This window comes from Mastigoproctus giganteus, chromosome 5 (genome assembly GCF_048544385.1).
Source record: "Mastigoproctus giganteus isolate SK-2022 chromosome 5, ASM4854438v1, whole genome shotgun sequence".
Classification (NCBI taxonomy): Eukaryota; Metazoa; Arthropoda; class Arachnida; order Uropygi; family Thelyphonidae; genus Mastigoproctus; species Mastigoproctus giganteus.
The window spans coordinates 27,194,783-27,221,084 of NC_143579.1; the positions used below are offsets into that span (position 1 = coordinate 27,194,783).

The 26,302-nt window shown below is 36.0% G+C and overlaps 1 protein-coding gene across 1 annotated transcript in view; it reads left to right on the forward strand.

Annotated features, from left to right (window-relative positions):
• Window positions 1-25,681, forward strand: part of LOC150085260 (mortality factor 4-like protein 1) — a 41,078-nt gene extending 15,397 nt beyond the window's left edge. Inside the window, exons 2-5 of the mRNA XM_090374504.1 lie at window positions 7,516-7,562; window positions 12,436-12,500; window positions 23,019-23,104; window positions 25,641-25,681. Coding sequence (XP_090230630.1) covers window positions 7,516-7,562; window positions 12,436-12,500; window positions 23,019-23,104; window positions 25,641-25,681 — 239 coding nt within the window. The remainder of the gene's footprint in view (window positions 1-7,515; window positions 7,563-12,435; window positions 12,501-23,018; window positions 23,105-25,640) is intronic.
• Window positions 25,682-26,302: the final 621 nt, after the last annotated feature.

The window sequence follows — 26,302 nt, forward strand, 5'->3', positions numbered from 1 at the left end:
TCGCCTTTACGGAAGCAATAACCCTTCCCTTTACCCCTAATGGTAGTTACCTCTTTGAGTAAATCCCACTTCAGCACACTGTGATCACTGCCACCTAGTGGTTCATTTATCTGCAGATTCTTAATGCATGAAGAATCACTGCTGATAATCAAATCAAGAGTATTGCTCCCTCTAGTTGCCTCCCGAACATGCTGATGTAGAAAACAATCATCCAATAAATCCACAAAAGCCCTGCTAGTGTGTGAGTATCCAGCCCCCAAATTCCAGTCAATATCTGGGAAATTAAAATCTCCTATTATAAGACACTCTGATTTACTGGCCCATTCTATTTCCCTGTACAGTTCCTTATTATACTCATCAGAGTCATTAGGCCTATAGCACACTCCTACTCTCAATTTTGATCTCCCAATGTTTATGTCACACCAAACTGACTCCACACTGCACTGTCCAGCGATGTCGACTGGCTTCACTTCCTTGGTTTTTATGTGTTTCTTAACTAATAGCATAACACCTCCCCCCTTCCTATCCTGTCTATCCTTTCTGTAGACGTTGTACTCCCCAAATTGCAGTTCCGCATCCCTTATATCTGTGTGACACCACGTCTCTGATATCCCAACAATATCTGCCTTCGATGTTTTGAGCAATACCTCAAATTCATCAAATTTATTTACTAAACTCCTAGCATTGGTGTACACGCAAGTATACCTGCACCTGTTTCTATTCTTAGCTACCCTAACACAACCCATGTGTTTACTTGTACGACAATGGCTCCCAGCAGTCTCTGAAATACCATGCATCTTGTTTTTCAGGCTTCTGCTCATTCTAATAGAAGCAGTGCAAGAATCTCTTTCACCTCTGCCAGTGGCTACTGTCAATCTATTGGTCTTTGTCTCCCCCCAAGCTAGCAGTTTTCCGACCCACCTAACACTGCCTCGATAGCATCAGCAAATATTCTTGCACCCTTTCTATTTAAGTGTATCCCATCCCTGTAGAAGCAATCTCTCCTGTTAACAAGTACAGTCCAGGCTGAAAAAAATTCTACCCCTTGAGCCTTGCACAATCTTTCCAGGGCCGAATTGATCGACAAGGCTCTCATCATATACTCCCTCCTATCGTGTCTGGGCAGAATTGCAGACACTTTCAAATTCAACCCTAATTCTCGGCTTTTGTTCAACAGTGACCTGTACTTGTTAAGTAATTCTGCCGGTCTCCTACTCTTAATATTATTAGTGCCAACGTGTACAACTATATCACCTTTTGTGCCCTTAAAAGATGATATTCGCTCTACAACGTCATCAACCTTTGCCCCTGGCAGACATACCCTGGTCCTGTTCCACCTATCTTTTTTACAAAGCATGTTCCCCGTTTCCCTGACAATAGAGTCACCAACAACTACTAGTTCCTTCGGGACTAGCGCATTCTGCCTTGGGGGTTGTCTCTGTGTCACGCGATGCCCAAGTGCAAGCTCTGGCGTTGATGTGGGCAGCTGAGAGCTTGATGGGCCCCTCAATTTAGTTTCTTCGAGGGCATCCACCCTGTCCTTCAAGCTCTCATATAGGCCCAAAAGAACGCCGAGTTGTTGCCTGATATCGATACACTCCTTGCATCGCGCACACACAAAGACATCCCCCTTGGCAGTATCATGTCCCGTACCCGATTGCTCTGCAAACATCAAGCAAACAGTGCATTTTATAAGGCTGTGAGTCAGAGGACAACTGCCCCCCTCAGTTCTGCTCTGAGCCACAGCACTTCCATTAGCTTGAGCCTTTTGCTTTGCTGCTCTGGTCTGAGTCATGATTCTATTAATTTATTAATTAATTATGTTATGTTATTAATTATATTACGTTTGTAATCTAAGTCGTTATATGTATTTATTTAAACGTACAATTTAACTGCTAACGAAGTTCAACTAACGCTATCTAGTACGGTATATAACCTACGGTATATCTAGTACGGTATCACAATGGCGGGAAAGTTAATAACGGTAGCGGTAGTTACGAACACGTGGAAACCCTTACCGATACTTTTACAAGGCCGAGTAAAGAATAAATACACCAAATTAATAAAAAAATCACAAAATAATGTTATACTACTAAATTTAAATCAAAAGTTTTAGAAAAATAATAATTTCAAATCAATAAATAAGAAAAATCCACTTAGCGGCTTGGAACACGACCGTCACTAGTAGCCTCGTCAGCAGACTCAAAATTTGTGAAGTGAATTAGGAAGTCCTTGGGAGGTTTAGATCTTTTCGCAGATAAACTTGCTCTATTAGTTTGACAATTCATGGTGTATTCAATAGTAAGAAAAAGTAGGTGGGACATGCTGTACGAAGTAATGAAATTTTTGGATATGGCGTACATGTGGTAAGAATATGCCCAGATCCTTGACATAACGTGGCCTCGACAATGCTCCCCGCATACACACTACTCGGACTCCCGCCAGTCACTATCTGGCAGAGTAGAGGTAGCAAGATTATGCACTAGCTGATCCGGAAGCTTCCTAGAGAGTTACCAATAGGTTCAGTCCGGTGTACTAACTAGCGGCCGGCCTGCGAACACCGTTTTAGAGCTGTACCCTCGAAATGTAAGGAATATTGGATCTCGCCACGACATTCATCATAACCTCAAAAGTCATCAATCATACTGCATGATAGAAGAGATAGGGAAGGGTTGACCGGAACTTAGCTCTAGAGACTAAACATGGGTTCCACCACTTCAAGCCTCCAATAAGCAAAGTGGTGGTATTTCACCGGTTAATGAGAGTCATCTACCACCATCTGCTTTTGAAGTTTTGACCAACACCTCAAATTTATTTACTAAACTCCTAGCATTGGTGTACACACAAGTATACATTCACCTGTTTCTATTCTTAGCTACCCTAACACAGCCCATGTATTTAGTTGTTCTGCAGTGACCCCCAGCAATCTCTGGAATACCCTTCACCTTGTTTTCCAGGCTGCTGCTCATTTCAATAGCAGCAGTGCAAGAATCACTTTCACCTTTGCCAGCAGCTACCGTTAATCTATTAGTACGTATATCCCCTCAAGTTAGCATTTTCCGACCCACCTAACTCTGCCTTGATAGCATCAGCAAATATTCTTGCACTCTTTCTATTTAAGTGTATCCTCCTGTCGTGTCTGGGCAGAATTGCAGACACTTTCAAATTCAACCTTAACTCAGCTTTTTTTCAACATCGATATCATTGGTGCCAATGTGCACAACAATATCACCTTTTGTGCCCTTGAAAGCTGATATCTGCTCTACATTATCAACCTTTATCCCCGGCAGTCATACCCTGGTCTTGTTCCACCTATCCTTTTTGCACAATATGTTCCCCGTTTCCCTGACAATTGATTCACCGACAACAACTAGTTCCTTTGGGACCAGTGCATTCTGCCTTGGGGGTTGCTGCTGTGTTGCGTGATGATCAAGTGCAAGCTCTGGCATTGATGCGGGCAGCTGAGAGCTTGATGGGCCCCTCATTTTAAATCCTTCGTGGGCATCCACTCTGTCCTTCAAGCCCTCATATAGGCCCATAACAAATCTGAGTTGGCACCTGATTTCCTTACATCGTGCACACGCAAAGACACCCTTGGCAATATCATGTCCCATTCCTGATTGCTCCACAAACATCAAACAAGCAGTGCATTTCAAAAGGCTGTGATTCAGAGGACAATTCCCCCCCCCCTCAGTTCTAACCTGAGCCACAGCACTTCCATTGGTTTGAGCCTTTTGCTTTGCTGCTCTGGTGTGTGTCATGATTTCTATTCAATTTCAAATAAAATTCCATTTCAAAATATAATCCAAAACTTATATCCTAATGCAGTTATAACACTATATACAGGTAGGTGTCGACTTACGACCTATGTGCTTTACAACTGATCGACTTACGACTGCTACTACATCTTGCACCGTGTTTCAGTCTGAACTGAGCATACATACATGATTGTTGCTAGGAAGAATGCTATATGCACGTCAACCCTCTCTTAATGCAGTGCTCAGATTTTTCTACTACACTCACACGACCTATCCGTGTGGTCCCCGAAGCCTAATGGGAACAGTTATGCGTGTAGCGTCAGTCCACTGCACACTAAACGTGTGTTTGGTGCAAATAAGCTAGTCTTAATCCGTTTAGTCAGCTTTGCCATCACAGTCGAACAAAACATCTTACCGTTGTGTGTATGTCGTGATTCATGCTTCTCGATCTCTGTTTGCATACATTATGCTCACTATTTTTGGTTCAGTTATATTTGTGTTGCAATTAGCATTTTTTTAAAACCCCTAAACATGTCAACCAAGAGGAAAGTGCCTTTGTCTACTCCTAGACCTGTCAAGAAAGAAAGAAAGGCCATTGATTTAGACACAAAATTGAAAGTGATCAAGTAGCATGAAGAAGGAAAGAAGGTGAACACAATTGCACGTGATTTTAAGTTATCTCATTCTACTGTGTCGACGATTTTGAAAGACAAAGAAAGAATTCGTGAAGTTGTTAAAGGTTCGGCATCCATGCGAGCAACAGTGATAACGAAACAACGTACAGGGCCCATCCATGAAGTGGAAAAATTATTGTTTCTTGGATGGAAGATCAGATACAGAAGCAAACACCCTTAAGTCTTCTTACAGTGCAGTTGAAGGCTAGAAGTCTCTTTCAGACGCTGAAGAAATGTGCCGGAAAAGATTACACTTAGACATTTATAGCAAGTATAGGATGGTTCAAAAGATTCAACCTTCGTAGGGTTCGAGTCATTGGAGAATCAGCAAGTGTGGATGTGGAAGGAGCTTAAGAGTTTGTTAAAAGTCTGGATGAAATAATCACGGAAGAAGGGTATCAACCAGAGCAGCTTTCAACGTGGATGAGACTGGATTGTTGTGGAAAAGGATGCCAGAACACACTTACATTCACCAAGAAGCCAAAGGCATGCCTGGTTTTAAGGCACTTAAAGATAGGCTGACTTTGCTTCTTGGCGGGAACATTGCAGGTTTTAAACTGAAGCCTTTTTTAATTTATCATCCTGAAAATCCCCGTATCAAGAATGTAAACAAGCACACTCTGCCTGTATATTTCCGTTCAAACCAAAAAGCCTGGATGACTCAAACATTGTTTGAAGACTGGTGTCTAAATTGTTTTGTACCTCAAGTTTGTGAATATTGCTTCGAGAAAGAAATTCCTTTCAAAATTGTATTGATCTTAGATAATGCACCTGGCCATCCACCTCACCTCGACCACCTCCATTCAGATGTTAAAGTTGTTTTTTTGCCGCCAAATACAACTCCACTCATTCAGCCTATGTACCAAGGTGTGATTTCCACATTTAAGGCACACTATCTTCAAACCACTTTCGCCCAAGCTATAGCCACAACAGACGCCGACACAGAACTATCTTTGCGAGAGTTTTGGAAACAGTATGATATTTATAAATGCATCAAAAATATTGCGGCCGCGTGGGAGGCTGTGACAAAGAAATGCAATCTGGAAAAATTGTGTCCAGCATTTTGTTAATACTATTGATGAATTTGATAGTGAACATATACTTGAAATTGTTACGGAAAATATTGTAACACTGGCAAATGGACTTTCTTTAGAGATTGAAGTGGAAGATGTTGAGGAGCTGCTAGAGCAAGAATCTGGAGAGCTTACAAATGAAGAACTTATCGCTTTGGAAGAAGAAAGAATGGCTGAAGAAGAAAGGATAGAAGAAGAGAAAAATGAAGATAAGGAAGAACCAGAAAGAAAATTCACCACTAGAGGGTTATCTGAAGGTTTTTCTCTACTAAATAAACTTCTTACACATTTTGAGGAAATGGACCCAAACATCGAACGATTTGCAGGGATTGAACGAATGGTACAAGGTGCTTTTCGGCCATACCATGAAATTTACAAGCAGAAAAGGAAACAAACAATTCAGACAAAAATGAACATGTTTATGAGAAAAACAACTCCCACTACATCAAATGGTGGCATTGATGACCGGCAGCCAAGCACGAGTGGTCAGTAAAACTTTTCTTATATATTTTCTACATATGTTTTGTTTAGTTCTTTAAGATAAAATATTTTTTGTCTTTCTTGATATCTTTTTCATATTTTTTATTTTTGTAAATAGTAAACCAATTGTGTTGTACACAGTGTCTGATTTACCTAAACTTGTCTAACTTACTTCCAGATCGCTTTACGACCTGTTGGTCGGAACCTAACATGGTCGTAAGTCGACAACTACCTGTATATGTGTTTCAGTATTGAATATTATCTCTGAGTTACGTTATATGACTTTCTTATCTCCTGTTAAGTTGTATGTATTAATTTATAATGTTACCTTTGTAAAACTAGGTTGTTATATGTATTTAGTTCCAGTGTATTTGAACATCACTGCAGACCAGAACCACCTAAGAGGCAGCCACTCAACATGTGAGGTGCACTTTGTATAATGTTGCAGACTAATACACCATGTTTATATGTTAGAGTAGTTAGAGGTATATACTTGGGACTTCCTTCTTATGGTCCCCATAAAGTGTATGTGGGATAAAATCAGAAGGCTCATTCTCAGTTAGGGACAGCTTTCTACTGCACTACAGGAATTACAAAATGTCATCAGAAGTTAGTGGTGTATGCAGGATGTTGTCAAGGGAGGGATTTATTTAAAACAAAACTAAAAAGTGACCATGACAATTAATAAAATATTGATAATATTTTATATAAGTCAAAATAAGTTTAATGATTGTTAACTTTACAATTTTGTCTTTGGTTACTACACTACACAGAGCTAGCCGGGTGGGTAAAGTGCCTGCCTGGCAACCCAAAGGTCACGGGTTCGAATCCCGCCTCGGGCTTGGATCAGAGTAAATGCAAAAACTTTGAGAGGTGCAATATGGCCACAGAAGCCGATGCGCCAACAACCAACAAAAAACTACACTACACATAAAAATTAGAATGACAAGAAATTATTTCAGAATGTCAAACTAAAATTAATATCTAATAAAAAAAAAACACTAACAATCTTAAAAATCACTAATTAATCTTTAAAAAGCAATAAACTGAATAAATAATGATAATAACTGTAAATAATATTAATGATGCCGAACTATTCAATCAATCTTCGCTAATATATAATAAAACAGTGCCTGTGTGCAAGAAAACCCTGATACACCTCACCGCTTTTATGCCATCCACACACTTACTAGTACTACAGTCGAGTAAAAAATTATCTTTTTCATAAGGAAGCTCATTTTAAATGGCATTTCATATTTCTCTTAAGAATACTGTACTGAATATTGCTGATTAAAAAATATGCATAGGTCTAATGGAGTGGTTCTGCCCCCCCCCCCCCCAACCCCTGTCTCTGTATGCCACTGGAGTCCATTTTGAGGGGAATTGTTGCTATCTTGCTAGCATGTGTGTGTGGGGGAAGAAGTATTAATATTATTTACAGTTATAAATAAAGTGAGCATTGAGGTGTACATTTGATAAGAACTCTCACCAATAATGTAAATTTTCTTTACGTATTTTATTTTTTGATAGATGAAAGAATATTATGTTTTCGTGGACCATTTCTCCATGAAGCCAAGGTAAGTGTTTTTAAATGTCAATGTTAGATATATTTTTATTTTATTTGAAGATATAGTATACAGGGTGTTTCAAAATATGTGCAAAAAAATTCTTTGGTGTCTTTTAGAATCCAAAGTAAGCATGCCCTTAAAACACTTTCTATTGGAATTATTGCATTAAACTAAACTTTCAAAAACATCCAAAGAACTTATAATTTTTAACTTTTGAGTACTGATTTTGCAGCAATTAGTGTTAGTTACTAATATTAGAACTTTTATTTATTAGTAATTTATTAGTACTAATAATAGTATTATTATTAATATAGAGTGCAAAAAAGGTGATATTGTTGTACACATTGGCGCTAATGACATTATGACTAGGAGATCTGCAGGCTTAACAAGTACATGGAAACGTTGAAAAAAAGTTGCAAGTTAGGGTTTAATTTGCAAATGACACTAAGGTTGGCAGGGTGGTTAATGACTATAATGATGCAAGAGAATCTAGAAAAGTTAGTCAGATGGGCTGAGAAATGGCAATTGAAATTTAGCATTGATAAATTCAAAGTACTGCATATGGGCAGTAGTAACTCCAGAGTAATGTGCCAACTGTGTGGTACTACACTCAGGGTAATGGAAAATGAAAAAGACCTGGTGGGGGCTAATTGTGCCATCAGATATGAAGTTCTCTGAGTAATGTAAACAGGCTGCCAGGACAGCTCATGGGGTTTTGTCAATGATATGCAGGAATTTTGCTAGGAGGTATAAGGAAGTAATTATCCCATTGTATAAGGCAATGGGCAAGCTAAATCTTGAGTTCTGCATATAGGTCCGAAGGCCTCAATCTAAGAATGATGTGGAGCTGGAAGAACAAATACAGAGAAGGGCAAATTGATTGGTGAGCAGAACAAAGGAGTGCTCTTACCGAGAAAGGCTTATGTTTTGCAAATTGCAGCATCTGGAGAGTAGGCACCTGGAAGGTGATCTGATTCAGGTGTTTAAGGCTTTGAATGGATTGAGCAAGCTCAATGCTAACGGGCTTCTTCTTCCTCTTGCTCAGACCACACACATGAAGGGAAACAAATTGAAAATGAGGAAGGACGGCAGAAGTTTGCCTTTAGTCAATGATTGGTTGCTTGTTGGAACAAACTTCCATTTGCTGTCATTGGAAGTTTAAATAAATTCAAGAAAGAACTAGAAACTATTGGTGGGAATGAATAGGTGAAATGGGAAGTGTCGTGTTTTTTTTTTTTTTTTTTTGGCTTGCTTTCTTGCATCATATGCCACTGCTAATGCTAATTCTAGTGGCAAAATGATGAAAGGAACCAAGTTTATATAGCAAAAAAAAAAATACCCACTTTCACCACACCAGTTGGAATTTTATTCCAATAATCACTCTCTGGCTGAGAGCAAATTTCTACACATTTATCCTGCAACTATCTTTTTTCTAATTTAAATTTGTGCTCTCTCTTGTAAATTGTTTGAATTTACATTTCTTGCACATGAATGTGGACCTTGGGGTCTGTCAGACTATGTGATATCACTCATATTACAAACCTGGGTGGATACTACATCTGAGTAAATTAAGGTAAGTTAAATAAAGTAAATTACCTAAAATAGGGTAATCAATGATTAACTTTTAATTTTCCTTCTTTTTACATCATCATCATTCTGCACTTTACCCTCTTGTTCATCTTGTATTTATATCCGGAGAACTGTCTCAGCATCAGTTAAACACAATACACCAATTTTAGTATTAATATTAATATTTAAGAAATTGACAAATGAAGTATCAAATGATGTTGACCCAGTCACAGAAATGTTGAGTTGATAAGCATTTTACAGCTTTATTCCTCTGGATGCTTTGCTGGAAGCCCTCTCAAGTTTGAGATAGCAAGAAATTTGGCTTTCATAGTTAGTGCTTTCAAGAGTCTACTGTATTTTGAAAACCATTCAGTAGAATCGTCCTCGGTAGAGGCATTTTTTCAAGAATACAAGTTGATCTACATGTAGCATATCCAGAATTGAAATCAGTAATAGAAATATTCTTCAATTTTTAGTTTAACAATTGCCCTTCTTGCCTTCCTTTCTATTAAAAGCATAAATTTTCCATATACAGTCCATTCCGGTTATTTGGGACACATCGGGACTAGTGCATTTTGGCCTGATTAAGTGGCTGCCCCAATTACCCAAATTTTCACGTAAATAGTTAAAAATACAATGTACCCCCCCCCCTTACAATTGGTTCACTGTACAACCAAATCACGTTATGACGAACTCGACATAGTAAAGTACCGTTCACTATACGATATGCAGTAAGTGCTGGTTATTGTGATCACGTTTGTGAATTGAATTTTAATTCGATTCTAATTAGCGAAAATAGGAGGAATATTATCCACAGGCTATAAAAGCAAAGATATATTAAGCACAAATTTACCCTTTATTACCTTACCAATTAAAATATTAAATGATACGTGATAATCGGAATAATTAATACATACTGTAATATGTACATACTAACTAGTTGACATTTCTGTTCACTGACATTTGTGGGTGGGGGTTAAAATTTAAAACAGTAAAAAGATAAGCAATCAATAACAAAGAACATGGCACACACAAATTACAAGTAACACAATACGTGCAAGTGGGAATGGAGTAACGAGTTACAAAGCTTTAAAAATAGGAATGAAGAGAAGATCCGAAAATTAATTTTTTTATATGATTGAAGATTTCATGGAAGTGTAAACTCATTTCACCATAATAACCCACAGAATTCCGGCTGTTGGTATTATTGCAAATTCAGTAAGATCAAGTTTACTGTTCATTTATGATAGATTTCATTAACAGAAAAGCCCAATAAACAGGTGACTGCTAATTGTTTTTATTTTTATGGTTGTGACCTCCAGAATTTCGACCGAACCACGTGGTACTGTCGGAGACAATCGTAGGGTAATCTCCAGTGTTGCGGTCTCCCTCCCTGATTAAACGGCATGCTGTCCCAATTAAGCGAAGTAAACCCTGGCTATTTTCTCGATTGGTTTCTGTTTTTTAAGATTTGCCCCAAATAACCAAAATCCACTGTATTATGTTTATTACAAAATGAATTGTAATGAATGAATAGCAAGAAGGATTTAATGATGGGGTTTAATATAATGGTGTCCGTAAAGTCTATTTTAAAGCCTAACTAACATCTGCAGATATTTTTGCTACTTTAAAGCATAATATTTTTAGATTTTGGGTTATTTGGGTTAATACTTTCAGCATTGCCAATTTCACTAAGATGGTGTTAAAAATTAAGATGAATTCTGTTCAAAACATTAATTAATTACTTTCACGCCAAGCCTATCTGTGAGTCTTCTCCTCTGAAAGACTAATCTATAGCTAACGTTTGAGTAACTATATAACACAAGAATCTCTTAAGAAATGCGTGAGGTGGGGGACAACGTTGATTAATCACTGTATGTTACAATATGCCACTGCACAGTTTTTAATCAACATGAAGTGTTATATTTAAATATGCAAGGAGTGGTCAAGAAGTTCTGAGAACAGGGTATATAAAATGTATTAATAAATTATAGAATAAGTTATTTTGATAGCTTAATATCTTATAAAATAACATGAAGAATATTATGTCAGTGTTTTATGCAATTTCTACATTTTAATTTTTTATGTTGGTACGTGGAAAAAGAATGAATATCCAGATTGAGCATCATACAGAAATCAAATTTTTAACTAAAGAGGGCAAGCAGGTAAAGAAATCCATGAAAGTGACTAGTCTTTGGGGAAGCATTACCAGTTATGCTACTGTTGTAAGATGGTCAGCAGAGTTCAAAAGAGGACAGAGGAGTCAGTTGAGAATGATCCAAGGTCTGGTTGTCTACCAGACTAATTATGGAACAGTTGCCATCGTTGAAGAAGAAAAATTTTTGAACACAGAAGAATTAAAATTTCTGAACTTGAAAAAATACTTAACATTTCCCATGGAAGAATTTCAATAATAATACATGAGCATTTAAGAATGTCCAAAGTTTTTACAAGATGTGTTCCCAGAAACCTTTCCATTCATGACAAACACGAGAAGATGGAGTTACCAAGAGAGAATTTAAAATCAATTCTTGCTAAACCCGATAGATTTTTATCCTGTTTGGTGACTGGTGATGAAACTTGACTACATCTAAATTAGAAAGCATGCAGTGGAAGCACAAGGGATCTCCAATTCCAAAAAAGTTTCAAACCTAACCATCAGCTGGAAAACTATTGGCCTCAATTTTTAGGAACACAAAAGGATCTTGGTAATTGATTACCCTACACCTAAAACCACAATAATTTTGGAATAGTATGCCAAAATTAAAAGTTGCAATTCAGGAAGAAATGTGTGGAAAGTTGGGTCTTTGGGTTTTGCTTCTCCATGGCAATGCACTTGTGCACAAAACCCGGTTTGCACATGTGAAAATTCATGAATGTGGATTTGAACTATTAAACCACCTCCTGTCTTCATGTGACTATTATTTGTTAAGAAACTTTGAGTCTCATCTTCGTAGGAGTCATTTTAAAGATGATGAAGAGCTAAAAGCACTGTGCAAATCTGATTTGATGCCCAACCTGAAGGATTAAATAGAGTCAGTGTACTTGTATTTATTGTTAGATATATTGTTATTGTATTCAACACAATTAGTGCATTGGGAAATGAAAAAATAGCATTTTTTACCTGTCTTTTATACTCTGTTCTCAAAACCTTTTGACCATTAAGGATATAAAAGTTTTCCTGGTTATTTTGGCCACCTTTAACATATGATTTCTGAGGGCACATACAGCCCTCTGTTTACGTTTTACTCAAGAATTAGCAAAAATTTAAACCGTAACAAAGGTTTGTAATTTATTTCTCTTTCATTTTCAGTATATAAAGGCAGAAAAAGAAGAGCATCAAATGAAGTATTTTGTTCGGTACACACAGAATAAGCAGTGAGTAATAATTTAAATTTAGATTCGTATTTAGAATTTTGTGTTAATAATATAACAAATAGCTATATGCAAAAAATATGTTTGCCTACCCTCAAAAATTAGCTATTTCAGGCATGAATAGTAAATTATATTTTAAAATATTTTAAACTTTTCATGACTTTCGTTGTGTGACAGACAACGAAAGAAACTATAAAAAACTATAAAAGAAACTATAGAAACTATAAAAATCAAGAAACTATAAAAACCTCTCCCTTGGCTCCCTTCACTGCTAACCATGGTGTCAGTGGGACAGACTTGGATAATAAAATATATTTTAAAAAATTACTAAAAATGCAATTTGATAACTTTTTCGTGTATGATTATATTGTCCTTTAATTACAATTAAAAAATTACAATTCTTTTTAATTCTCCATCCCTTTATCAATTTTACTGCTAAATAAGCTTGTTTAAGTCTTTGAGTTATTCAAGTTCAAAGAGCATTCCATTCAGAGGGACATGAGCTAAATTATTATATAAATTTATGTCATTTTCCAGATGAAACTCACTTTCATCTGGAAAGTGAGTTTCAGAGCTAAAGATGGGTTTAAAATATATAAATTGTTATGATTAATAAACCTTTTGAGGTCAAGAATGAGATGCAAATTCTTTCATATGCTGAATGTGTATATGAATAAATATAAATAAATTGATTAAAAAGGGTAAACTGGAAACTGTAGACATGCAGAAACCACACACACACACCACAGTGTCTCAAAAAGGTATGAATTCATTTTAGGAAATAAAATTAATTGCAAACCTTAGAAACTATCATTATTGGATGTGTACAGCATTAATAGTTTGTGGCACAGAGGGAATTAGCACAGATGTGTAAATTGTCCATTTTCTCCTAAACACTGTAAACTGGCCAACAACTAAATTATAAATATTCTCCAGTGTAACTTCACATATGTGTTTAATTTTATCCTTTAACCGTCAACCTGCCAGCTGTAGTTACATACCTACAGCTGTTCCTGTTGGTCATTTTGTCCGCTGTATGCAAATAATGTTTGAACCTTGGAAAACTTATTTTTAAGAGTATAAACAACCTCAATTAATTCCACAATAAACAATTGTAAATATAATGTCACAAAAAATATACATTTCATATAGGAAACCTACAACTATTATACGCTTTCATGCTTTTTTGCAGTGAATTCTAACTTTTCTTTTTCTATTGTTGTGTTATTAAGAATTCCTAGCCATTGGTTTGTGGTATTCAAGTGGTTGATCATCTTGGGAATGTTTCATCCTTACTTAAATATGGAAAATCATTCAAATGGTAGTTAGATTTAAATGTGGATCTTTCACCTGTACTGGGAATATTAAGAGCGCCACAAGAAATGTGCTGGCATCTAAAGTGCTTTTGGTAGTATTTTCTCTGCATAAACTTTTACCAGACTTTCAGTATGCACCAAGAACATTTCCAGTTCCCATTCTGAATCTGTATTAATTTTTCAATTTGAAGTTGATATTCATCATTCCTTATCAAAAACTGCAGATTCTAATTATTTTTGCAAATGCCTTCTGATAATGCTCCTAGTTTCTTTTAGTTACTTCAGTGTTTTCTCAGGTGTAAGTCCTTTGTTCGAACAGATTGCTAGAATCACTTTGTATTATATAAAAAAAACATTGATTTTACAATGTTGCTTTACCATTTACAGTAGATCCCGGATAAGAAGTTTTCCAGGGCACTGGAGGTTTAAAACTTCTTACAAGGGAAAATGATCTAAGGGTATGAAAAATTAACTACACAAATAAAAATGAAAAGATACACATACGTGTGAACGATCACGTGAATTGGGGAAACTATCGAGAATAAAAATTGTCATTTAATGCAAAATAATATTTATTAGTCTTGATTTAATAAGATTTCAAAATTATAAAACCTGGATGCAATGAGAAGAAAGGTAATGAGAATGATAAAAATCAATAACTAAAAATGTTTATAATTTTTCAAGTAGCTATCCAGAGAAGACCTTCAAATATTTTGGGGAGAGCTTCATACAGAATAAATCAATTTCCCTAACACATTTCAACACTGACTCAGGAACACTGGGCATATTGTGAATGAATTGCTGCAGTGAAGAGAAGCCAATCATTGCATCTTGGAATGTTGGTAAAGCAGGCTCATCTTCTTGTTCAGACTCACTATCAGTCATGTTTTGATCTTCATTGCAAATATCTTCAATACTTTGCAATTCACATGCGATAACATCATTGTCTACATCAACGTAATCATAAAATGTACTGTAAATCCCAAACTATTCTGTAGGAAATCACATTCGTCGAAAGGAATCTCTTCCTGTTCATCACTTTCAACATTTTCTTCTATATCATTACAGAAACCAGCCTTTTTAAAGGAATTAATTATAACAATAGGGCTCAGTGTATCCCACAATACTCCTAAATAATGCATTGCATCTAACAAAGAAATTTTGAACTTTTTAGTTTTACAAGGGTAAGCAATTAATGTACAAGGTGCTTACGAAAATGCATCTTTAAAACTTTGATCACTCTCTGATGCATTGGTTGCACAACTAAAGTGGAATACCCAAGAGGAACTCCACATGAACATTGTTTAAATGTTCATTGTTTTTTGGATGAGTAGGGCAATTATCGACAAATAAAAGAATTTTTCTATTCTCTCCTGCCATCTTTGAATCTAGAGCTCTTAAATACTCATCAAAAAGAAAAGAGCACAGGTCATCCATGCTGTTTTATTGTTCCTGTATTTACATGGAAGTGTTTTCACATTCTTGAAACAGCATGGTTTCTTGGGTTTTGCTGTCACAAGCAGTGGTAGTTTCTCTGAGCTATCCACATTAGACCCCACTAGCACTGTAATTCTCTCCTTACTCGGATTACCACCATGGAATTCTGTCCTTCAAATGCATAAGTCTTATTAGGAAATATGTTATAAAGAGTCCTAATTCGTTAACATTAAAAAATATCTCACTTTCTATATTGTTTGATCAAAACAGTTTCCTTTTTCTCCACTCATCAACCTGTAGCATATTCACACTAGAAGATTCTGTGCAAATTACTTTGTATACTAAACCATATTTCTTCTTAAATCTATCAATCCACCCATTGGAAGGAATGAAATCCATCCAAGCCTATCAGCAATTTTGATGCCCTTCTCTCTCAACAAATTGCTATTAACTGGAACATTTGCAGCAGATATCTGCTTGAACCAAACCACTAATGCCTTCTCCACATCTCCATATTTTCCAGTTTGTTTCCTTTTAACTTTACATGAAACATTAAGAGCGTTTGAGTTCAGCACTCCTTTTCTTGACATAATTCCATTCACTGTAGAAACTACCATATTAAGTTTTTGCCACCTCAACTCGTGTGCAAGAGAGATTTGATTCCACCATTTTTATGACATCAAGTTTTTCTTTTAATGTCAAAGTCTTTCTTTTTATTCTTTTGGAGTTCATCCTTCCAAATTAGAAAATTATAATATAGTATAATTAATAATTAATATTTGTAGCATTAAAATAAAACTGCAAAGGAGGGACGAATAATTAGAGCCAATACGGTAGATAGACAAAAATACGGTTATTCTTTAAAGAATTACCAAAAATACTAATTGTAATCTACAGAAATAAATAAAGTACAGTATTATAAGTTCAGCTTTCAACAGACCTTAAAAGGGCACAATTACAATAAGACACAGCCGCAATCCACTAAGTAATTCAGAACCGTGCAAATGGCAAACACTTCACTGTGCTTTATGTGGTCGACGCATGAAGAAATAAATATAGAAATAAAGAATTTCTATATTTGAAAACATTAAGTGGGAAAACATCATTATAATAATACACTGTGTATTCTTTATCATGAACTTTTTATGCGGGAAAATCTTTTACCCTTCTTACGCCGGGAAAACATTACAATATATAGAGTTGAAATTGGGACTTAAGAAACCAAACCTAGTAAAGGGGAAAACTTCTTGTGTGGAAATTTCTTATCCCAGTTTCTACTGTATATGTAATTACCACACTTACATGAAAAAAGCCTCAAAATAGAGGCAAGAGTAAAGTGCATCATGTTTTAAATGAGCCACATTGTGGAAGTGTAACGTGTACCGCTTCTGTGTCTAAATCCATCTTCCAGTCACTTTGACTGATGAGGCAGTTTTAGGTGTAATGACATCTAACTGTTAAAATAATAACTGAAAGAGAAAAAAATTTATGTTAATTACAAAATGTTAGCTAATATTTTGTAATTATTAAGTCACAATTACAGCTATCTAGGAACATAGGAATCTGGAGCAACTGAAAAATTTGGGTTGTGATTAATGCATATTCTTCAGATTGGTGTAACATCCGTGTGGACCCTCAAGGATAAGTTCTTGGACCACTGTTGTTTCTCATTTTCATAAATGACATCAACAAAGGGATAGAAAGCGTGATGTCAAAATTTGCAGATGGTGTTAAGGTTGGCAGAGTCGTTAATGATCAGTGCCAAGCAGTGCTCCTTCAGGATGACTTGAACAGACTTCAGAGAAGTGGCAGCTATGTTTTAATGCTGCTAAATGCAAGGTCTTACACTTGGGAAATAGCAACCCACAAATAAATTATACACTTGGTGAGATTGAATTAAAAACAGTGAAAAAGGAATGGGATCTGGGAGTTACAATATAGGCAGATATGATGTTTTGTTTTATGAACAGTGTAAACAGGCAGCCAGGAAAGCCCATAATGTCCTATCAATGATTTATTGAACACTGTCCTATAGAGTTAGGGAGGTAATTGTAAGACTACATTTGGACTACTGCGTTTAAGTAGGGAGACCTAATTGGAAAATAGATATCAAGCTTCTTGAAAGGGTCCAACTCAAATGGTGAGATTGGCAGAAGGCCGACCATATGAGGAAAGACTCCTGTTATGTGGGCTACAGAGCTTGGCAACCAGGCACCTCAGAGATGACCCGATTGAGGTTTATAACACTCTCAGAGGGATTAGTATAATGAATGAAGGTGGAATTCTCACTGTTCTAAACAATTCCAGAACTAGAAGTCATAAATTCAAATTACAGGGCAAGAGGTTTAGATTAGATTGTAGAAGTTTTCTTTTAGCCAGCATTTCACTAATAGCTGGAATGAGTTGCCCTCGCAGGTAGTTGAGCATGACAGTTTGAATAAATTCAAAGGTCTACTGGCTACTTACCTGCATGAGGAGGGAAGCATATAATTTGTGTTTTCTTATCTACTTGGTTTGGGTTTTTTTTTTTTTTTTGAGACACCAGATTTTATAACAATCTATGTATGAGTATGTACTGTTGTAATATATATTTAACTGTAAGATTTTTTTTTTGTCTTCATCATCATCAGCCATTTTCAATCCATTGCAGGATGAAGGCCTCTCCATCAACTTTCCAGTTCCTTCTGTTTTGTGCAATGGCCATCCATTTACTACCCACAAACTCATGAATTTCATCTGTCCATCTCCATTGTTGTCTTCCAGGTTTTCTTCTAGCTTGGGTACCATTCTCTTATTTTCTTAGTCCATCTGTCATCATGTCTTCGATCTATGTGTCCTGCCCAAGACCGTTTTAGTTCTTTAATTTTGATAAGAATGTCCTTTACTTGAGTTTGCTGCCTAATCCATGCATTTCTCTTCTTATGTAACAGTCTGATTCCCAATATAATTTGTTCCATTCTTCGCTGTGTAGTTCTCAGCTTCTCTTCCATTCTTTTGGTGAGTGCCCAAGTTTCACTTCCATAAGTCATGGTTCATTATTTTACGTTTCAGATAAATTGGAATATATTGCTCCTCAGTATGTGGCTATATTTCCTGAATGCTATCCATTCTTCTCTTGACTTCCAGCCATTTATCATTATTACAGCTAATGACTTGTCCCAGATAAGTATGTAACTCCACCTTTTCAATTACTGCTCCTTCAATCATTATATCCCTTTCTGTGGCATACTTGTTCATCATTACTTTTGTTTTAGCCATATTCATCTTTAGTCCAAAATCCTTACTAACTCTGCATAACTGATTAAGATTTTCCTCTAATTCTTTGGGATCGTGGCTTATGACCACAATGTCATCTGCAAATCATAAATGATTTAGGTACTCTCCATTCACATTGACTCCTTTCTGCATCCAGTCTAATCTTCTGAAAGCTTCCTCAAGGGCAGCAGTAAAGAACTTTGGAGATATTGTGTCTCCTTGTCAAACTCCTTTCTCAATTTTAAATTTACTACTGTCTTTGTCTAGTCTAATAAAGGAGGTAGCATTCTCATATTTTCTTCAAAATCATAATATATGGGGTATCTATGCCTTGTCTTTCCAGTATATGTTAGTAAACTATCATCAACCGGTGAAACACCACCACTTTGCTTATTGGAGGCTTGAAGTGGTGAACCCCATGTTTAGTCTCTAGAGCAAAGTTTCCGGCATCCCCCTCCCCCCATACTTCTCCTTCAACCCATGCACGGTACTTAGTACTATAGGTTTTGATATCTTTCGTGTTTGGGGTTTAAAAAAAAAAAAAAAAAAAAAAATGACCCTTGTGAACAACTTGTAGATGTGGGATAACAAGCTAATTGGTCTATAATTTCCAATTTCTGATTTATCTCCTTTCTTATGCAGCAAAGCTATGATTGCATTATTCCACTCCTTAGATTGTTATTTGGTTTTTAGGAGCATTAGCAACTAAGGCCATATTGCTCCGGGGATATGCGGTGGTCACGGGTTAGAACCCCGGTCTAATCAAGAAGCGTGTGCTACGCACTGCTGCTCCTGGCTACTGAGGCGTCACACCTTTTCTAATGCATTTTGTGAAGAGTCTTGCCAGTTTTTGTATCATGTCTCTTCCTCCCAATTTTAACAACTCCACAGTAACTTCATCTTCCCCGGGGGCTTTCTGGTGCTTCATTTTCTTCAACACATGTTCTACCTCATCAGGAAGGATATCAGGTATGTTGTATGTGTTACTGATTTGCGACCATCTTCCCCACTGCTGGCATCATACCCTCACTCCTGGTATAACTCTTTATAGTAGTGTTCTGCTATTTGAATTATGCCTTCTCTGCTATTTATAAGTACACCATCACTATTCTTCAGTTTCAGTATCATTTGTTTTTCTGTATTACTGCTCGTGGCTGCTTATTTAAATCCTTTGTTTTCCCTTAATGCTTGTTTTACTTTTCTTGTGTTAAATTTTCTTATGTCCTCTCTGAATCTCTTTCTAATGGCTTTGTATAATCAGTATACTCATTTTTCTCCTTGTCAGTGTTTTTCTTGCTCTTCATTTGTCATCTTTAGTTTATCACGACAAGTGTTTCTTGACTAATTTTTTGTTCTTTGGATTTCTTTTTACCTATAGGTTTCTTGGGCTTTATCACTTTCAGAAAGTTATAATATTCCTCGCCGATATCTTGGTCCTGAGCAGTCTGCAGAAGCTCAAATTTGTTCTTAAGTTCCAGTACATACTGCTTTTTCTCCTCTTCTGTTATCTCAAAGACCTTTGTATTATTTACTTCAGCCAGTTTTTTTCCTTTATTTCCTTACATCTATATCAGGTGTGCATCTTACCATTCTGTGATCACTTCCAACATTTACCTTGTTCAGGACAGTAACATCATTCATGATATATCTTCTGTTAGTGAGGATGAAGTTGATTTCATTAGTTGTTAATCCATTTGGGCTCTTCCATGTCCACTTTCTGTTCACCCTTTTCTTGAAAAACGTGTTTATTACTGACATTCCTCAAGATTCTGCAAATTCCACAAGTCTTTCATTTCTTTCACCAATTCCAAAATTTTCTATAGTTCCCCTTTCTTCGCTGTTTTGTCTCTCTCTCCAACCTTAGCATTGAAGTGTCCCATAATGATAGTGTATTGAGTTTTCTGCTCATCTAGAAGACTCAATTTCAGTGTACATTTCTTCAACCTCTTCATCATCATGGCTCGATGTTGATGCATAAATCATTATAACCTTTAGCTTATACCTCTTAGAAATCCTGAGTAGTAGTCTTTGACACCCTTGGTGATGTACTTTTGAATTCCAAAATGTTGTTTTTTATATCTTTATGGACCAGAAAGCCAACTCCACCTTCACTCATTTCACTGTTTCCATTGGTGTACAGCAGATTTCCACTTGATAAACTTATAAGTGATTCATTTCTTCTTGTTGTTTCAGCCAAACCGATGATATTCCAATTCACATTTTCTAGTTCCTTTTCCAGCTCTAATGTCCTGTCTTCACTGATGAGCGATCTTACGTTGTAACAGGCCAAGTTCTGTTACCATGCATGGCAGCCTGGTCGTACCCAGAGATTCTTAGCACACTCTGATCCTCTCGCTGCTGTAAGAGGGGGGGGGGGGAGTGAAAGCTGCTGGGGACTGAGGGCCATTTGTTTCATCTTACTGTCATGTGCTGGAGGATCTGGTCTTTTACTTTTCATGCTGACCAGGTGTCTTGAAGAGAACTCTCTACATGTTCATTGCCACCTAAGTGACCTAACAGGGCTTACCATCGAGAAGGTGTATATGAGTGGATTTTAGGGAGGCAAGCCAACTGGACTTCTCCTAAATCTTCTGAAATAGAAAGATATTAGATCCATTAGTGTTTTAGACTGAGTGTCTGATAAACACAGAATGCTTGTTCCCCTCTAAGCCCCTATTTTGTCTTACTTAGTAACAAATGAACACACACACATGCATACATTAATTACGAGGAGTGGTATGAAAGTAATTCCTATTTTTTTCCCTCAGAAAATTTAATTCCTACAGCTATGCCTTTTACATCAATTAATCCTCAATCATTAATAAATACACTGTTATTTTTCCACAAAGTCACCATTTTCTATGCACTTCTACCATCTCTGAGTCAGACGCTGTGTTCCAATAATGTAAACATTCTTATTCTTGCTCCAGAGGGCTTCACAAACATTGTGTGCTTCAGCAGGCCGAAGAGGTGATAGTTAGTGCACAGACTGGGTTGGGGTTGTGCATTGTCATGGAGAAGAACCTCATTAAGGTTTTTGTCTGTTGCACTTAAGATGCAGACTTTCATCAACTTTTTCGTTTCCACATATTGATGTGAGTTTATTGTGGTGCCATACTCCAAGAAGTCCACAAGCAAGACCCCATCATCTTTGTCCCAAAACACTGTCGCCATGACTTTACTGACAGGAGGCTGTCTTTTGAACTTCTTCTTGTGCAGTGAATTTTTATGGTTCCACTCCATCAACTGTCTCTTCGTTTCAGGGTCATAATGGTGGACCCAGATTTCGTCACCTGTGACTATGACTATGTGTGAAAGAAAAGCCTCTCCTTCACTCTTGTAGCCTGGAGAAGTTCTGTACAGATGACTTTCCAGGCTTCTTTGTGTTCATGTGTCAGCATTTTTGGGATCCATCAGCTGCAAACCTTGTAGCCTAGTTCCTTTATGATGGCTATCACAGCAGGTTTACCTATACTTACTGCATCGCACGATGCACATGTTTTGATGTGGCGGTCCTCTTAGATTAGTGTGTTGATCTTGCTCTTGTCTGTTGTCACTGAGGTTACTGAATGGCTGCTTCGGCTTGTCAACAATGGCACTTTTCCCATTCTTAAAATGTCTTACCCAACATCTAACTGTACTCACATCTACAGTATTGTCACCATAAACATTTTTGAGACGCATATGGATTTCTATGGGCGTCACTTCTCCCATGGTAAGAAATTCAATCACCACTCTTTGTTTGATACGTATATCTGTAACATTCACCATTTTGAACTATCCGTGTGCTGCACTCATGAGACCGATCACAGAGCCACTCAGCATGGTGAAACTAAAGATCTCTAGTGACCATTCAGTGACATGCAAAATGATCTACAATGCCACACTTGAAAGCAAAAAATTAGGAGGCATTACTTTCATACTGATTCTCATATTATATAAGGTGCCTCTGTAGCCAGGTGGGAAGGAACAGCAGTGCGTAGCACACGCTTCTTGATTAGACCGGGGTTCGAGCCCGTCACCACCAAATACGGAGGATGCGGAAAGGTCAGGGAATGACCACCGCATATCCCGGAGCAATATGGCCTTAGTTGCTAATGCTCCTAAAAACCAAAATAACAACAAATATTATATAAATTCATTGAACCCGAAAAAAAAAAATTTTTATTTAGATCTTTTCTGAAAAGCACGGCAGTGGCAAATGATTGAAATTACAGTTGTAAGACACACTTCACTTGACAATATGTATTCTGGTCATCAGGCATTAAAGAACAAATTTCAGATATTGTGTATATGGCTTGACCTTAAAGAAGAGCCAAAACATTGTCTGCATCAATTCATATTATAAGTGTGAACTGGTGTATGTCTCAGATGTGGAATTGGTTTTGTAGTCTTTGTTTATTGCTTGGAGAGGGTATTTTACAACCATAATATTCACATTTTCGTTGCATTACAATGCAGTCATCAAATTAAAATTTAATCCTGCTGATATGTTCTTTTATTTTGTTTTTAGTTGGAAGGATGAGTGGGTTTCAGAGAATAGGGTTATAAAATACAATGATGCTAACTTACAGAAGCAAAAAATGCTGGAAGAATATGGCAAGTATTATTACTATTTATTATTTGAAAATATCAACGTGTGTACAATATTCAGATGAAAATATTTTTTGTTGAAATGATCAAAAATTTAAATTATTGATTATTCAGTACTTTACAAGAAGTTACTGTCTTATGTTAAACAGTAAGTGGGGTTTTCTCCAATCATTTTTTATTGTTATTTTTTCCCACTAAAAGTACTCTCTTTCCCATCAATAACTTAAAATACTTTTCAAGAAATCTCTATTGAACTTGGTAAAAACAACTAGGCATATTCTTCTCAGTGATGGTATAGTAGATTTGTCACTTGGGGAGAGGTCTAGGTTTCAACCACTGAATAAATTTGTAAAGACCTCTTCAATCAAGACTAGTTAACTATCTTGGATGGTGAAGTTGATTTTTCTGCATATTATTCAAGCTTTTTCAGTTTGCAAACTGCAAATCAGTGTGTAAACAGACTTTTACAGATACAATATTCATTGATCATATTTGGTACCATATGAAGTTTCACTGTGACCAAAATAGTCAGTGCACTGAGGAATCCCCAGATAATCAGTAAGCAGGCACATTTGCTGAGATTTAATCATGATACATAAACCAAATAGTATATACCATGGTTTGGCAGTTTACGCTGCTCGTGCCAAAGTATATAAAGGCTGCATTTCAGTAACATTTACATAATTTGTATTTTTGTAAAATAAAATGGCGCTAGGGCTGTGAGCCGTTTGATAAGTTAGATTGCAACAGCCTCGGTGGCATAACTTGGAAATTAGCAGCACTAATTTTACAAGTGTGATAGATTTAAATTTAAATTTAAATCTATCACTAAATCTATCCAGCAATTTAAATGTTCACAACATTTATTATTCATTTGTACAATCATCTGTAATGAATCAGGGCAGGGTTGTGCTGTTGATGACTCAAGGGGGCTCATGTGAGTCCATTTGTTAAAAAATTAGTTTGATGAAATATAACACTTTTTTTACTGGATATAGCCCTTAGCTGAAATCATTTTTGAATGAGCCCCTTGTTAACAAACTGGCAGCACTTCTGGATTGGAGGGCCATGCTGCCCTTTCACGAAGCCAATTTGGCCATGGTGTGAAAAAAATTCATCCTGTCTTTAATGGGATTCAAACCCAAGCCTTTTCCATGTGTGTGAAAGGATGGTGATCATAACCACTGATGATCATAAGCCAATTTGGCCATGGTGCGAAAAAAATTCATCCTGTCTTTAATGGGATTCAAACCCAAGCCTTTTCCATGTGTGTGAAAGGATGGTGATCATAACCACTGTGCTACACACAAGGCCATTGTATGTTTCATGAAGTTCTCTGAGCAGTGCAAGTAGACAGACTGGCTACTTGCTAGGATAACTGATGAGGTTCTCTCAATGCTCTACAACACTAGTTGCTCTTTTTTTTATTTCATTCGGGAACTTTGCTAGCAGGGACAAAAGGCAAAGAGGTGAATATGCATTGTATAAAGTAAGGGTTAAGCATATTTTAGAAACTTCATTTTAGGAAAGACACAAATCTTGTTGAAAAGGATGCAAAGAAGAGTAATAAGATTAACAATCCCAGGGGCTGACATCATCTGGTGAGTATGGGCTTGGCACACCCATGGTTCTGAGATGGATATCATTCTTCTCTTTTTTGGTGATTTTTCTCTCTCTCTCTCTCTCTCTCTCTCTCTCTCTCTCTCTCTCTCTCTCTCTCTCTCTCTCTCTCTCTTTTCCTTCAGTGCGTATATAGATCTGTGTTTTGAAGGTCAGTTAGAAATGCTGTTCCTGTAATGCACAAATTGTCTTAATTATTTTCTGTTTCCAACTAATTTTAGACACTTAGAAAATCTGAGGAGAATATTGCACCTGTTAATCTCAGTTGTCAAATTTGAGCTTCCAATATACAGATATTGAGGATATAGTAGAATAAAAAAAAAGTAAAATTTTATTTACAAGTTTTTTGTAATTTTTTTTTTAAATTCTGATTTGATATTTTAGAGTAATTTTACTCTAGTGTTTCCAAGTAAATAATCAGATTTTAATAGCTGGTAGCCCAAAAAAAAAGCTTTGAAAAAGTGTTGGGCAGAAGGTCAAAATAAGAATAGATTAATGTTTTAAAGCATTTATTATACAAAGATTTTACAAAATTTCAAAATCCATGAACCCACTGCTACGAAAATTTGTTGTAAGAACAGCATACAAGTTCATAAAGCAGTTGAAATGGTTAAGACTAAGTTTTAAACCAACTGAATTCCAATGGAGTGAGCATTGGAATAGATTTCTAATCAATTAGTAATTGATTGGTAACAAGATGAGTTGTTTACTTTTCATTTTTGTTAATCATAAAAATTAAAAAGAACTAAAAATCAAAGGTGTCTGAAATGTAACAATATGCATATTAACAAACTGTTTATAGTATGATTTGTGTGGTCATTCATTAATAAGCCAATGAAATAAGTAGAGACCTCATTTAGGTTTCTTTCATTAATAAAAATATGAATATACTTATATATAAATGTTATTTCATATTTTCTAGGGCCTTGCGATTTGGAAGAATTCATACCCGCCTCCTCCTGATAGACTGATATTTTCATAGAAACAAAAAATTATATTCTGTTGTAAATAACTACTATTATCTTATTCCAGCCCTCTTGCTTTTTTTTTTTTTTTTTTAATTTTTTTTATTGAACATTAATGTAATAAACAAAACTTTTATATCTTTATACAATAAACTAGCCTTTTCTGTGTACTGTAAATCTTATTGATATTATCATTGAATATTTCATTATTTCAACCTTGTCGCTGATTTTTTTAAAAAATTAAATATTGTTATAATTAATGAATTAATTATTTATGTTCACTAAACTAGCTTAACTGGAGAGTAGTGGTGTATGATCTGACAGTCCTACCTTTTTTTTTTTTTTTATTTTTTTTTTTTTATTTCTGAAGAACATTAAAATTCTATTTTTAATTTTTCTATTCAATAAATTTTCCTAATAAAATGTAATTAATTTTTAATGAAAATATTTTCATCAAAAATCAAGAAAGATCAATTTTATTAATTTTCTTGTAAAAAAACACTATAAAAAACACTATAGAAATATTTTCAAGTTCATAAAGCAGTTAAAAGTATGAAAATTCAAACTAATACATAAGCACGTATTACTCCTTCACCAATTGTATTATCCCCGACTGCGT